The 16,226-nt window shown below is 39.0% G+C and overlaps 1 protein-coding gene across 5 annotated transcripts in view; it reads left to right on the top strand.

The window, feature by feature from the left end:
• The window catches only part of Hr78 (Hormone-receptor-like in 78), a 25,738-nt gene extending 9,512 nt beyond the window's left edge, over positions 1 to 16,226 (top strand). For 4 of the 5 annotated variants that reach the window (XM_087354587.1, XM_087354585.1, XM_087354583.1 and 1 more), the window contains exons 5-11: positions 4,351 to 4,554; positions 6,916 to 7,070; positions 8,230 to 8,456; positions 11,592 to 11,760; positions 12,770 to 12,878; positions 13,235 to 13,502; positions 15,590 to 16,226. In XM_087354587.1, coding sequence (XP_087210713.1) covers positions 4,351 to 4,554; positions 6,916 to 7,070; positions 8,230 to 8,456; positions 11,592 to 11,760; positions 12,770 to 12,878; positions 13,235 to 13,502; positions 15,590 to 15,656 — 1,199 coding nt within the window. In that variant the 3' untranslated portion in view covers positions 15,657 to 16,226. Of the gene's footprint in view, positions 1 to 4,335; positions 4,555 to 6,915; positions 7,071 to 8,229; positions 8,457 to 11,591; positions 11,761 to 12,769; positions 12,879 to 13,234; positions 13,503 to 15,589 lie in introns of all 5 variants that reach the window. The other variant, XM_087354586.1, reaches the window with a different exon arrangement.

Raw genomic sequence — 16,226 nt, 5'->3', positions numbered from 1 at the left:
TTTCTTACTCAAAATTACCTCCATAATCACTCTCTGATGTGTGTAACACTAGTTGTGAAACAGCCTGTATAAGCTGTACTTGAATTTTAGTAAGAAAATAAAGAATGAATAGAATGCTGCTACTATGTCACGTCAAAGTTTCTAAGTTAAATTTTCTCTTAAGTATAAGTGAAAATCTTTTAAGTTCAAAAGACCTTGGTTATAGCAGTTCTATGACAACTATTTGCACTGCACATTCTGTCGTGCAGTATTTGCGCAGTGTCTCTTAGTGACCTAAAGCCATGTTTAGTAGTAGTTTCATCATGATTGCAAATAGTTTTATTTGATAATAGTGAAATATGGCCGAGGAATACACAAGCTTAAGCTACAAGTAATCCAGTACCTTAAAACTGGATTTGCAGATTGTATTTATGGTTAACGATGATGCCTTTCTGGGTTTTAGCATCATGTGGACGTGTCAACATTTTGGCATCTGCCAACCAGTCCACACAGCACCAGAACCCAGAACATCATCATCATCAATATCATCACTGCTGTGGGAACCTCAAATCTCACATAATTATTAGTGGTTATGAGGGTGTTTTGATGATTATTATTATTATTTAGTGTTCTGTCTGACGACAGGTCCATATGAACAGGATCCTTCCATCCTTTTCTCGGACTGGGACCTGTTCATATACGTTCTTGGCAGATGATCCAGAAGTGGTTTGCCATTGCCTTCTTCTGTGTGTGAATGGAGTAATTGTTGGGATGCCACGGAGGAAAACTCCGTGTTGCCTAGACCACGGCCTTGCCCAACACAAGTTATAAATTCGGGCACCGCCGGGAATCGAACCCGAGACCCCAGGATTACAAGGCCAGCGTTCTAACCGCTAGACCACAAAAAAATCAAGTGCTCAGAAGGAGAAAATTAAATTAGAAACATGGAGTAGGATTTTAGTTCTTGTGAACACCAAGCGATAAGGAACTAACAGTATTTGCTGTTTATAAAAAGAGTAACATGCTTTATGTTTAACAATGAATGATGTAGTACAATGCAGATCAGAAGGTTAACTGTAGAATTTTAATGTGTAAGGAACTCTGGCTTTATTTCTTAAAATTATAGAAAAGGCAACACTGCTTGTGGGTTGGAGTTCTATGTAAAGATTGTACATAGGAATATTTTGAGCTGTGTTGGAAAAAAAAACATAGAGCAATGAGCATCATTTCTAATTTTTGGAATAAATTTGTGTCTGATATTGATGAAAGACTCTCGTGTTACAAGCCACGTCAGGCTGCTGAATCGCGAATAAACCGTATCTTCTGCCTGATGCGGCTTGTGACCCGGGAGTCTTTCATCGACTTCAGTCGCCGCGAAAGTTTCACTTTGTGTCTGATTGTTTAGTGTTGAGTTGGTACAAGTGCTTTGGTGTGCTGAAGGGCGTGGTAAGACATACTGCAGGAAGACATTTTGACATAGACGAAGCCAATGTAAGAAGGTGATGCAGCAGAGGGGACCACCTGCATAATATATAGAAAAACTGGTTTACAATTTTCTGAAGGAAATATGTTTATTCACTAGTAGAAACTGATTTGTACAAATGTGTTATATAGGTAATAGGTTTTGTTCTTTTGGCCAGAATGAGAAAGCTGGAAGCAAGCAAAATTGCAAGAGAAATGGACATTTTGCCTGCTGAATTTAAAGTCACCTATCATTGGTTCTTTAACCACTGGAAGAAGAACGTCTATTTCCCAAATGCTGCCGGAGCAATATGAAGAAAAGTTGTTCTCTTCTTATAGATACGTGATGTGACTGAGAAAGCAACTCAGTTATATGCTTTCTCTTATAGGGAATGCAGATCAAACTCCCAAATTCTTTTGCACTGTCAGTGCTGCTGGGGAAGAAGCAGTTCACATTCAGACTGCCAGAATAAGGAAGCAGCACTGTACAATCGTGCTAGCAATCTTCACCAACAGGTGATAGTTGAAGATATCCGTCTTCTGGGTTATTGCGCTGTGTAGTCTCTGAAACGTTGGTTAACATCGACCAGACTACACAGCGCAATAACCCAGAAGACGGATATCTTCATACTCACCGCTGTGAGAACCTCAAGTCTTACAGGTGATAGTTGCATACCTACGGAATTCTCTGAAGGCGTTCTCCAAGACAGCATTGTGATGGCTCAAGAAAAAGGCTTCATGAGTGTAGATTTAATGCATGAACAGATGAAGATTGTTTTAATGGGACGCCTGGAGCTCAGTGCTTTTATTCGAGAGTTTCTGTGATCTTACAACTGATTAAGTGAAGGTAATGCTTCACAAAGGATGCTGATCGTATCATACTAGGCAGCTTGACAGGCATACTGAGAATCTACTTATGTGTAAATTTACCTTTAATACCTGTATAATGTTTGATTAACCATCAACAGTGTCACGCTTACAGGCAGTCCAAGTTGAATACCATTAACAGGAATCTTCTATTGGGATCTAGGGTCGTAGCATTTGATTTTGGAGTACGTGATGGCCAGAAATTTTAAAAGACCAGGGTTTCAAAGAAGATAATTGGAAATGAAGATCGCCTTATGTGGGGCAATCCAAAATAGAGTGATGAAGGGAATTAAGAGCCGTGATGACAGACCGTGAAAACATTGCGATTAACAGGCTTTCGTGCTCATTCAGTTTTGTGTGTGTGCTTATTTAGTAAATTTACAGTTCCATGTTTATTTCCGTATGTAGTTAAGTGCATTTTGCTTGCGTGTTTCAGTTACTGAAATGCAATTTTAAATAGCTATCCAAGATAACTGTTGCGGTAATAAAACAAGTTCAGTGTGTGATTGTTAAATTTGTTATAAATTATGTATGCATCACAGTTATTGTGTGTTCTTTGCACGATGTGCGTGAAATGAACACGTGTGGTGCTGGTCATGTCTGTATGTCAGCCCATATATTTCAACTGAAGAACCACTGGACAGATTTGGATGCAATTCGGTATGGGAATTGTGCTGTTGTAGACTACCTCAAAATCATGGTTTACAACTTCTTACAATCAGTAATACCAACATAACTGACAAACAAACTTGTGAGGTGTGCTGAACACTATTGCTACTTGCAATAGGGCCATTCAGTGTCATGTGCTCGTAAGTTTTTTGAAAGTGCGTAACTTTTTGTATAGTAATTCTTTCTGTAAATTAAAATTGCAACATGGTGGCCGCACGAAAGGAAGGAAAAAATCTTGATTTGACAGGGATCAATCTCACGATCCCATGTGTATGAGACTAGTGTTCTATAGAGCTAATATGTCTTACGCGTATTGGTATTGGTTTATATTTCTAAAGTTGTCTAACTAAGGTAACTGATTAATAATTCAGAATTTTCAAAGGATACGTGCCTCTATTCCAGTAGAGATTACACCTTTTCAGTTTTTTTGTTGAATCTAATTGGTTTGTTCATTGCTCCAGAGAAAAAATAGTTTTCCTGTGCTCATTAGCCCATTGGATGGATACTCCTTTAAATGGCTCATTGCTTCGCCTTGTGGCGCTGATAGTTGCTTTGCGGATAAATTCCCTGCCTTTTATGGAAGCTCAGAGTTCTTTACTGTGGTCACAAGAGCGTGTCTATGGCTTTGATTATTCCAAAGAATTTGTCAATGTTGGATGCCATTTGTGTGACATTTTATAACATGCTTCATTTTTACAGTGAGGAATATTTACTCCGTGCCCAACCATGAGGCTGGAGAACCACTCCCTAGATTTAGACCATAAATATTACTTTTTATTAATAAAGTCCAAGTAATTTGTGTATTTGTTGAGTTTCAAATTCAATAAAAATAAATGGTTTTATTTTTTGTTAGAATTCAGTTGCCTGTTACTGTGACTCTAAATGCTTTGATATGGAGTTCTTTTTACTTTTTATAAGCTACATTGTTCAGATGAAGACATTTTTTGTGCAAACTTATAGGCATCTGTTATTGGCAATATTTATTGTTATTTTAATACTGAAAGAATTTAGATATGTAATTTTAAAAATTGGCAAGTTGCATCATTTCTTTCCTAATAGTATTTCAACTGAGCTCTCGCAGATGAGAACATCGGCTTGTCCATCCAAACACTGGGGGTGTTAAGTGTACAGGAGGGATGCTGTTGTCATTGTTGGTCTTGGTCTAGTGTAATTGGTTGATAACAATCCAGTTAAGATATCATTCAGTATACTTGAATCAAATTGTAGTTATCACTTAAAATGTATGGAAGTAATAGATTAGCCAGAAAATGAGAAGTCTGTGTTATGTTTCCTGTGTAATGCACAAGCTATGTAAAGCTCAGACGTGTTGCATGAAACAGACACGAGAAACATTCTAAGCTCCCTATGTTCTAGCCGTCCAGCACGAGAGAAAACCGATGACTGAGAAGAGAGATTTTTCGTCGTCTGTTGGAATAAATAACAGTGCTCCAGGTTTGTCATCAAATGCGGCAAACAAGATTTTCATCAGGAAGGACTTGGTTATGGACTCAAAATCATCAGTGTTGCCACCTGCCTTTAGCCTTTCCGACCTTGGGTTGATGAGTTCCAAAATAACAGGTTAGATTGCATTTTATTTATGTTCTTGACATTCGATTATGGGTGCTTTTGCGTGTGTTACTTTGAGTTAATTTTTGTCCTTTTGTTGAGTCTTTTATGTGCATATGGCATTGATCTGTTGTAATATATTTCAAATAGCATAAAATGTTACATGCCATCCAGTGGCAGGGTTTAACACGCCCAAAACGTTTTTATTGTTCCTAGATCAACAGATCGATACTTGCTCTGCATAGTTGAGAATGCTTATTATTATTCAGTGTTCTGTCTTACGACAGGTCCATTGCTCTGCCCAAAAAGAGCTCTCCAGTTTTCCCTATTCTCGGCTTCTCGCTTTAATTCCTGGAACGTCATCTTCTTTCCTTGTTTAAGGTCGTCGGTTAGCTGTATCAATCTTCTTCCCAGTCCTCTCTTTCCTTCAACCTGGCCTTCGGTGATATCACTCAGTAACCCATTCCTTCTCAAAATATGTCCCAGCCAGTTAGCTTTCCTTCGTGTAATCGCCTGCAGAATGTTTCTTTGCTCGTTGACTCTCCTCAATACTTCTTCGTTGGTCACTCGATCCGTCCACCTGATCTTCTCTATTCTTCTCCAACACCACATTTCAAAACTCTCCTTCCTTCTTCCTGAGTGTCCAAGTCTCTGCTCCATACGTAACACTTCACAAGTTTCTTCTTCATCTCCAAGCCCAACTTGCTAATGAGAAGTATCCTCTTCTTGACGAAAGCTGCCTTGGCCATGGCTATCCTTGCTTTTACTTCCTTGGTGCATAGGGCGTCCGTCGTGATTATGCTTCCCAAGTACTTGAAATGCTCCACATTCTCCATCTGTTGGTTTTCAACTGCAACGTTCAATGGTTCTGCTCTCGGTGCTTTATATAAATGTGTTTCTTAAAAAATTATCCCTCTAATCCTCTGCCTACATAAGAATCATGAGACAAATATTTCAGTTTTATGAACTGTTTACAGAATTATTGGTATTAGTACTCATAACATTCTAGTTATATTAACCTATCAGGAACTTAAAGGTTTAATGTAAACTTTATATGATTAAATCTGCACTGTTTTTGGTTTTAAGAATATGAATTCTGGCGTTATTTGAGAGTATGCTCCCAAAATGGTGGAAGAGCATGAATTGATTTTATAGTCCAGCATTGTATGAAGGTTTACTATTGGTATTGAATATTGGTGGATATTGGAACTTCGTTGTTTCCAGGTTATTATGGGTTTATGCACCACAGTTTTTTTTTTTTGTTTCATCCTGAAATGTAACATGGAAAGTTATGCAACTAAATGTGGTATGTACATGCATTTGAATGTTTTTGGTGTATTGTGTTCTGTGAGCTGTGCTGATTCAGGTGGTATTGAGTACAAAAATGGCTGTATTCTGAGTTATTGTCCCCACTGCTGTGAGAACCTTTTATCTCACTTATGCAGCGCATGAGAGAAGTGGCAAAAATGTCTTTGTTATGTCAGCCAGTACTTGTTTATTACACTTCCTGCGCATACAGAGAGTGTATAATTTGTGGCACATTTTGGGTTTCCATCCTTGCTCCACTCTGTGCCTTAACCATTTTAAACCCAGTGATTGTAATACATACCATCTGTGTCAGTAATTAATAACTGTATTCTATTTAGGATTTGAGATTTTCATGGCAATGAGTCTGAAGATTGTTGTCTTCTGGGTTGTTGTGCCGTGTAGTCTGGTAGAAGATTACCGACGTTTCAGAGGTCCTTGCTGCCTTCATCATCAGGGCAATGCATCGCAGGGACCTCAGAAACGTCAGTAAACTTCTACCAGACTACACGGCACAACAACCCAGAAGACGGCAATTTTCCAACTCTGTATTCTCCCCACAAAATGTATTCATTTGTTTTGTTGATTCTCGGTGTTAAGCAGTGTGTATTTTGGCATTAACAAATTAATCTTTGTGATGGAGATGTGTTTTCTTTCCTGTACAAAATGCATTTTTGAACATTATTTAGTTGTGCCTTGGTTTTAAGGGTTATTAATATCACTCTGCTCTTCATGTGTTTGTGCATGCAGTCTCACACACACACCAAGTGTAATTACACAGTACTCTGAAAGGGGGATCCAAGGATTTAATTCAGTACTTGTTTGTAAGACTTGAGTTTCTCACAGCGGTGAGTATGAAGATTTCCGTCTTCTGGGTTGTTGCGCTGTGTAGTCTGGTCGATGTTAACCAACGTTTGAATATTCATCGCCCTGATGACGGAGGCAGCATGACCTCTGAAACGTTGGTTAACATCGACCAGACTACACAGCGCAACAACCCAGAAGACGGAAATCTTCAGTACTTGTTTGTCAGTAAGTACATGTCTTTGTATGTGCTGCTTGTTGCAGATGGGGATAGTTTTCATCAGAGGTCTCCAAGTCAAGTCAGTGTTGAAGAAGATGGTTCCACAGACAGTTTTTTAGCAAGCGAAGATATAAGTGATGCTTACAGTCTGGCACGTGATAAAAATTTGATTTCTCGTGCTCTGGAGACAGTAGCCAAGGTTAGCACTTAAATTAACTTACAGATATCAGTCACTGTTGATTTTAGTATCAATATTGAAGGCATTTGTATTGATATTTAGTTTTTTAAAGATTTCGTGGCCTTTTAAACTTCAATATCCTAAAGAATTTGATGCTATTTCCTTTGCTTGTATTAAAAATTGTCATACCTAACTATAAATTAATGGTAAGTTGTGAAGAATTTTGTGCTATCAAGAAAGTTTGTGTCATATTGATAATTCCCACCAGTATATTGCATTACTTTGTTATTGTCAATTGACATCTGTATTATAATTAGAGCTCTGTCTACTGTAAATATTGTCTTGATTATCAAGTGTGTTTTTTATTCGTCTTCTGATAGCCTCTGCAGTCAAGTGACTACGATTTGTAATGTTTCTTTTCATAAATATATTGGAATGGTGAAAGTAGGGTGTGATATGGGTTATGTAAGTTAAGCCGACATGACTTCACATAATACACGGTGTGTCCCAAAACTTTCCAGACTGATTTAATTACCCATGAAAGGCTGGCTCCATCTGTTGAGTTTTTTCCCGAGGGCACAACTGTCAATGGAAACTATTACGTGGATGTTTTGAAGCGGTTAGTGACAAGAATTCGAAGAGTTCACCCACAGTATCAAGAACAAGACTGTCGTTAGCGAGTTTTTGGCATCCAAAGTTGGGGTTCTTAATCACCCCCTTTGCTCGCCTGATTTGTCACCTTGTGACTATTTTTTGTTCCCTAAACTAAAACTGAAAATGAAAGGCACACGTTTTGATGACACCGAAGACATTCAAAAAGCTGCGACCGAGATCCTGGAGGCTGTCCCTAAGAAGGACTTTTAGCAATGCTTTGAAAAATTTTATGATTGTAGTAAAAAGTGAATTACTGCAGATGGAATGTATTTCGAATAATATGCAATAAATCTTAATTACTTGAAGATAAGCATGTTTTTTAAACCATTCTGTAAAATTCTGGGACACTGTGTGAAATTAAACCTAACCTAACCAGGAAGGCATTCTATGACAGATATCACCTTTCAACAAGACAAGGCCATACTCTGTACTATAACTGTTGACATTTAAAATAATAATATTGTGTTCAAAATATTATTTTTATTCTGTTTTGTCAGTCTGGTAGTTTTTAGCATTTTGGTTGCAGAACCTGAATGGAAACGACAGTTTTGGATTGAACATGGATTATGAGAATGAAGGGGTCTTCGAGTTGGAAGGTGTCCTGCTACTGGAACAGCAAATTCCTTTCAACCTGCAGACACCCAGCCCGATGCCAGCCTACCTCAACGTGCATTACATTTGCGAAAGTGCATCAAGATTGTTATTCCTGTCAGTGCATTGGGCTCGAAGCATTCCTGCCTTCCAGCTGCTCAAGTATGTTCTCTATATACCAACATAACAGGCAGGAAAAAGAATGGCGCTTGGCCAGATGCGAGTTGGGACGGTATACCGCCACAAACGACACTGAATTCTCCTTTGTTTTCCTCATAATTCTTTTATGAGAAATCGTGAAGTCCGTGGGTTGGATGTTTTATGCTATAGACCACCCCAAAAGTGATTCACAAGTGTCATTCTCAGTGAAAAGATTTTGGATTAAATATTACTTTAGATAAATATGCAGGTTTGACAATAAGAAAGAATACAGGAGCATGGAAATTAGTCATAATCATTAACTAAAAGAAGTGGAGATCTGTAAACACTTGGGAAGTAAAATAGCATAAAACTTGCAGGAAAATTGTACCAATTAGTGAGGGTCATATTCTGGAAGGGAAAATATACCTATTTAAAAGTTACTACGTACCATTATTAACATATGGGGCAGGAACTTTGACATGGACCGAGGCAGGTGTTGGTATATTGACCGGAGTGGGAATGAGATGTTAAGAAGTATAGAAGGAAGAACCGAAAAAGGGTTTGGATTAAGTAACAGTAAAATTTTGGGGGCAATAGTAAATGAGATGGTATGCACACTTTTTAAGAATGAACAAACGGGTAATCCCAATAGAAGGCGTTGAATATAATCGTAACAGGAAAGCCCCCTCGATGAAGACAGATCAAGACAGTGCAGCCTGTTAGGATAGATGTCACACAGAAAGGTGGAGGAACGTAGGAAGGAATTGAAGAATGGGGAGCTCTGGGGAGACAGAAGTAGATGGACAGGCATGATCGTCGGACAACACGCAGAGAGTGTAGAAATCTTTGAGAGAAGACACTGATGAAGTCTGTTACCTCCATATGAAAATTTTGTGTATCACAGACCAAAATTTCAAGTTTTTGTGTGTTCTTCTATGACATCAGCAAGGAAAGATGCTGATTTTAAGAAAAGTTTGAATTGGAGAGATGTGAAGTCTGGCTTACCACATATGAGGTTCAGTCTGAAAGTTTTGCAGTTAATTTTTTATTAACTAATGCAAACATGCTGAGTTTGTACAATAGCATCACTTTCTCGATATATTCCATGTACTTTGCTTCATCCTTTGTCCAGTGACCCACAAGCTCCTGTATGTCCTCAAAAGAAAATATTTGGTTGAGTGATAAGCCTTGCTTGCACCACCTTTTTCAGTTCTTGGTCACTGGCAAAATGGCGGCCTTCGAAGCTTCTTTTCAGTGGACCAAACAGGCGTAATGGTGCATTCATGTCTCATCTCAAAATATCGTCATTTTCATTACGCTAGCTGTTCAGTAGGCCTTGGCAGATCGTCACAACACTTGTGCTCATCTGTGAGTTGTTTCGGAACCCGTCTTTCACAAACTTTATGAAACCCAAGTTGGACTTCAATGATTTCATGAGCAGAACAATGACTGATGCACCAATTCATTGGTTGTTACTCATCGATTGTCCGAGTTTTCCTCTAGTGGATGTGGACGGGCGTTCTGATCATTATTCATCGGTAACACTTGTGCAACCGTTTGTGAACATGGTTTTCCATTCGTACGTACTTTGCTGTGATAAAGTACAGTTTCCATGTTGTGCTGAAAGTCTGCGATGGATTTCTGTCCCTGGTACAGCTTCAGCCCACAGAAATCTTATCACTGCATGATTTTCTTTTTTGTTACACGTGGAAAATAGAGCAGCCATGTTAAGGTGAAAGTGTTTCACAATAATGTAGAGTGTTTTTGCTTCTATCTGTGTGCAATATATGCAGTGCAGCCAACGCAAGAAGCTGTAAAATAAATCATTGCGGAACCATTCTGACTCTCCTTCATAGTTTAATGCAGTACTGTACTTGTGTAATACAGCGTGTTTCAAAAGTAGCTTTACAACTTGAGGGCGAGATATTGGTGAACTGATAGGAGAAACATATAATTTCAGAACATAGAAATGTAGTCAAACACTTCAAGTTTTATGTCCATCAGATTTTTATGGTTCAATGTGACTTCCATTTGTCATGTGGCAGACGTCCCATCTGTAGTCAATATCTTGCCACACGCAGAGTAACATCTCTGGTGTCACTTCAGCAACTGCGGCGGTAATTCGAGTTCGGAGTTCGGCCACATTTGCAGGTAAGGGTGGCACGTACACTCGATCTTTAACAAATCTCTACAAGAAAAAATCTAATGGTGTTAGATCCGGGGAACGAGGTGGCCATGCTATTGGTGCGGCCCGACCAATCCACTGACCTGGAAAACGGTTGTTAAGTACTTGTGCACTTCTCCGAGGTAATGAGGGGGTGCACCATCTTGCTGGAAGTGAATGCGTCCTTCCTGGTCATCTTTGTCAAGTTGAGGAATGAGGAACTGTTGGAGCATGTCCAGATACACGATGCCGGTAATGGTCTTCTCCATGAAATAGAAGGGGCCGTACACTTTATCTTTGCTGAGGGCGCAAAACATTAACTTTTGGACTGTCACGAACATGTTCCAGGAAGGCACGTGGATCACTACCTCAAATCCTGCAGTTGTGGGTGTTGACCTTACCAGTGACATGGAACGTGCTTTCGTCACTGAAAATTACAGAGTCCAGAAATCCTTCGCCGTCTTCAACTAGCCACAACATTTCCGAAAAAAAATTCCTTACGAGCCAGTTTATCACCATCTGAAATGGCTTGCACCATGGATAATATGTACGCTCTTAAGTGTAAACGTCTTCGTAACACTCACCACACAGTCTCATGTGGAATCCCTCTTTCCCGAGATGCACGTCTCGTTGACTTGCGTGCACTTCGAGCAAAGCCCTCCCTAATCTGTTCCAAAGCGTCTTCAGAAACACGGTTTTCAGTACTACAGTTTATGTGCATGAAACTTGATGTGTTTGGCTAAATTTGTGTATTTAAAAATATTGTGCGCGTCCTTTAAATAAATTTATATTCTCCTGCGAAGTTGTAAAGCTACTTTTGAAACACGGTGTATAACAGGGGATACTCTAATGCTTTCAAAGAAATTGTGTGGTCCACTTCAAGTTAGTATTTCTTATGTTAAGTATTTTTGTTGTTGTTTTCCTATCATAAATTGGCAGCCGCTTGTTGCCAGACACGTAGTAAATAGTTTTGCTTCTGCGTGCACTTTCAGTTCTGATACCCGTGTGGTCCTGGTACGTGGCTGCTGGGCTGAACTCTTTGCCTTGGGTTTGGCGCAGTGTTCTGAAATATTATCGTTGCCCACCATTCTGTCATCAATAATAAATCATCTGCAAGCTTCAGTCGTGCAGGAGAAGATTTCGGCATTACATATAAAACAGGTAATTTTATGTAAACATTGACTTTAACAACCAGTTTGTGGTCATGTATACAGACCGCTAATTTCAAATCACGTAAAAATAGTGTATATAATGTAATTTTCTTCTCATTATAGTCATATAGACTACTACATAATAGTCTAAAACCCAATATAAGCATGCAGTAGTGTGTAACAACAATAATAAAAGATGGCTGTCTTCTGGGTTGTTGTGTAGTGTCGTCTGGAAGAAGTTTACTGACGGTTCAGAGGTCCTTGCTGCATCCATCATCAGGGTCATGACGGAGGCAGCAATGACCTCTGAAACGTCGGTAAACGTCTACCTGATGCATGGTGCAACAACCCAGAAGACATCGTCTTCAGACTCGCCGCCGTGAAAACGTTAAATCCCAACACTTACAATAACCAACCACTTTTACACAATGTTTTAGGTATATATTTTTTTCTTACATAATCGTAGGTAACAGAGATTTGTCAAGTACCATGAATGTTTGCGTGACCAGTCACCAGCAAGACTGTCCATACACGTTTAAGCCTTGCAGTCCCCCAATGCACTCTCACCACAGACAAAAACAGCTGTACATTGCAAATATAACAAAAGGAATAAGAAAATGAATTGAGTGAACTGTGACTAATGGGATTTTATAACAGATATGATTAACATGGTGCTCCATACACTGTAGTAGATATCAAGTACGAAATGACATTGGTAACTGCAATGTATATTATTACTTTTAATATGTTAATGTTTTTGTTAACAACACATCTTTGTACATCTTATGATGGCCTGCTAAGGCTGAAATGCGTTTGGTGAGATAAATGTATGCCTAAAATTTTGTAGGAGTGTTCCCCCCCAAGTAGCACCATCTTACCCTCGTCCAGCACACTTCACATATGCCACTTCACTGATACGTCTTCAAGAACACATTCTGCTGTTCTGTGTCACCACTGCATATTTGAATAAGAGTGTGTGATTCGAGTGTCCTTCATCTTGTTGTCCTGTGTTGTCGCAGGTAACGGATCATATCTGCAAACTGCAAGAGTATGTGAATGGTATGGCGCGACTACAGCTTGACGAACACGAATATGCGTACCTCAAGGCAATAACACTTTTTAGTGCAGGTGAGTTTGACAAAGTGGAGGCAGTCTTTATTAATAACTAGAATTCCTAACACAAACGCCATCTTTACCTGACTAAGGAACATATCTGCATAGAAAAATGTGACTTATGTATTACTTTCATGCAGTTGCTACAAACCATTGTGGAAGTTTAATATAATTCCGCATTGTTATCATGCCACTCCGAGGCTGATGTAGTTTGAACCTTTGTTTGTAATCTTATCAATCACTTTCTATAATATGCATGCTCAGTTCCAGCCATAACCTTTTGTGTTTTAAAGATTACCGGCACGCGGAAAGGGATTGTTGATGTTCTTACGGACTCTGAAAGTACTCGTTTACCAATTTTGATGTTACAGATCATCCTGGGCTGCTGGCAAGGAGACAGGTAGAGAAATTTCAGGAGAAGGCGTTTCAAGAACTCCGCAGTTACGTGAATCAGACCTTCCCCGATGACAGGGATAGGTTCCCTCGTCTTCTCCTGAGACTTCCGCCTTTGCGAGCGCTTCAACCACAAGTGATGGAAGAGCTGTTCTTTGCTGGGTTGATAGGAAATGTCCAGATAGATAGTGTGATACCTTACATTCTTAGAATGGGGGCAGGAGATTACTGTAGTCAGCTAGGTAGGTATAATCCAGGATTTTATTTTCATGTCATTACTCCGAGATTGCCTTTTTCTTACATAAATCAGGCAGTTAAGAGGATTGAGATTATTAGTGGTAAGATGTGATAAGGGGCTGTAGGTGTCGTATTATAGTTCTGAAGTTAAAAGTGATTATACAAAGACATCTAAAGAACTAGACTAGTGTCTGATTAATTCCCTAAGTACCACGTGAAAATTATGTTTAGAGATCAAGTGTAAAGAAGGACGTTTTTGTCACAATGGCAGTTGCAAATTTTCATGAAACTGGTAGTGAAAATGGGGCTTAGAGTCAATATGATTATCATAATACGTTATTCTGACATCGCAAAGTTTGTAAATACACATTGACTGTTCCTGACAGAGAGAGACAGTCATGTTGATCACATCTTGATAGACGGAAGGTGGGCAATTGAGATACGTGATCTTTCAGAGTAGCTGATTGTGATACTGGCCACTGTTTGGTGGTTGCAAAACTTAGGGAGCTAGCTGGTAAGTAAACTAGCGACACAAGAATTTGATATGGAGAGATTTACTCTCTAGAAGCTATGTGGTATGGAAGTTAAGTAACTGTTATGTTAGAAATAACAGATTGGTCTTCAGCTTCCAAAAATTGGATTATAAAAACTGACTCTTGGGATTGATTGACAGTTATATTCCAGTTTGTTAGTAAAGAAATCTTTTGAACTCGGACAGAATTGAATATTTCAGACATAAGTGTGGCAGTAGATTACTAAAGGCAGGTAGTTTATTTAAAGAAGCTATCAGTACCTCAGACTGAGTGGTGTCAAATGGTGGGATGACTGAAGGCAATGTCTTTTGGGATGTTGCGCCATGTAGTCTCATAAAAATTGACCAATATTATATTGTCTCCATCACCACTCATCTCCCTGATGATGGAGGCATTGAACTACCTCTGAATCCCGTCGTTTGGATCGCGGAAATGAGAAAAGTCTTGTAGGACCTGTCTGGAGAGGCATTCTCTAGTCTGAGGTATGAACCCGGGACCTCCTGAATATGAGGCAGGAGTGCTAAGCACTCGCTTGTGACATTGGTGTTAATAAGTAGAAAGTTGCATGGTTTAGTGGAAAAAAGTTAACATGGAATTGAAATACGTGAAATTACGGTTTTGATGTAAGAACTAGCAAACGTACATATCAAAGCCAAAAGTGTACACATGCTGAACTTGAAGGCAAATTGTTCATTTTATTTGTGTTGATAATTACCATTACATGAAACACTTGGTTTGTTTTGAATTTTAGGAATAGTAAATTTGTACTTTATACTACTGAAGATGGCCTTAAATCTAAAAGGACTAAACAATTAATTAATGTTGCGTAATGCTTATGACAGTATATTTTCTTAGGCCTGCACAGTCGTTAGTATGTACGGTACTTGTGGGTTATCGGGACACATCGCTTTAAAAATACTTGTCATTTATTGAAATAAAATATAATAAGTATATGTCATTTATCCACACACATTAACCTAACCTAACATATTTTTAAAGCGACGTGTCCCGATAACCCACAAGTACCATATGTACTTTATAATTTACTAATGTAATTTAGAATCTTTTAGTTTTATCCTTTTTCATAGAGCTATAGAAAGTTCTAGTATTACTAAAAAAAACCATCACACATGCCAGTGTAACGAATTTGCCTTCCATCTGCCCAAACAAGAAGCATCATGGTTTTATAATTAAATGGAGGTAGTGTGTCTTGACAGCCACGGTGGTCTAGCGGTTAGAACGCTGGCCTTGTAATCCTGGGGTCTCGGGTTCGATTCCCGGCGGTGCCCGAATTTATAACTTGTGTTGGGCGAGGCCGTGGTCTAGGCAACACGGAGTTTTCCTCCGTGGCATTCGAACAATTACTCCATTCACACACAGAAGAAGGCAATGGCAAACCACTTCTGGATCCTCTGCCAAGAACGTATATGAACAGGTCCCAGTCCGAGAAAAGGATGGAAGGATCCTGTTCATATGGACCTGTCAGACAGAACACTAAATAATATAAATATAAAGTGTGTCTTGATCGGACACTTAGTAAAATTATTTTCTTTTTACAGGTAGTGAAAACAATGCAGACCACGTGAAGAGAATGTTCAAAGTTGAAAATAATGAGGATGAGACGTGTTAGCATCGACTGGTACAAGAACTGCAGCTTTTTGTAAATGCAACACTTTTATGGCATTTATATGATACTTTTACACTTGAGTGAAGTGTGTAGGATCAGTGTCCTGTTAATGCTGTGCAATATTGGAGTTTGCGTCTGGAACCGACGTCTTTCTGTCGTTGGTGGCGCACCGCTGCGGCCAATTCCGCTGTGCCCCATTTTCTTTGAGCAGTGCCTGATTTCTTTTGCTTGAATTCAGCAGCTAACAGTCTTCACGCTCTGTTTGAACTGCTCTGCGCGAAAAGTTGAATCTGTCTTGACTGCTGCGTCTTGTACCCCTTGCACCTGAAATTCCTAAGCAGGTTCCACCTTGCTGCATAAATATGGATGGTCTAGAAGCCAGTGAGTGTATGAAACATTGATTTTTTTAGTTTGTTGAGTGTAACATGTTCTTTGTATACCAATATAGGAATTGAATTATTAAAAAGAAGCAATTCATAAAATACATTTTTAACATATCTTGTTAATTAATTTCAGTGGGACTAAATAAAACTCTTAATTTCTGTGTAATAACTTCGGTGACATGAAAGTTTT

This window comes from Zootermopsis nevadensis, unplaced genomic scaffold (genome assembly GCF_977971745.1).
Source record: "Zootermopsis nevadensis isolate Lab colony 2312 unplaced genomic scaffold, Znev_1.0 Znev_ptg000023l, whole genome shotgun sequence".
In the NCBI taxonomy this organism is placed as follows: domain Eukaryota; kingdom Metazoa; phylum Arthropoda; class Insecta; order Blattodea; family Termopsidae; genus Zootermopsis; species Zootermopsis nevadensis.
Note: the sequence above shows the minus strand (reverse complement) of the source record. Positions and strands in the feature narration are given on the sequence as shown.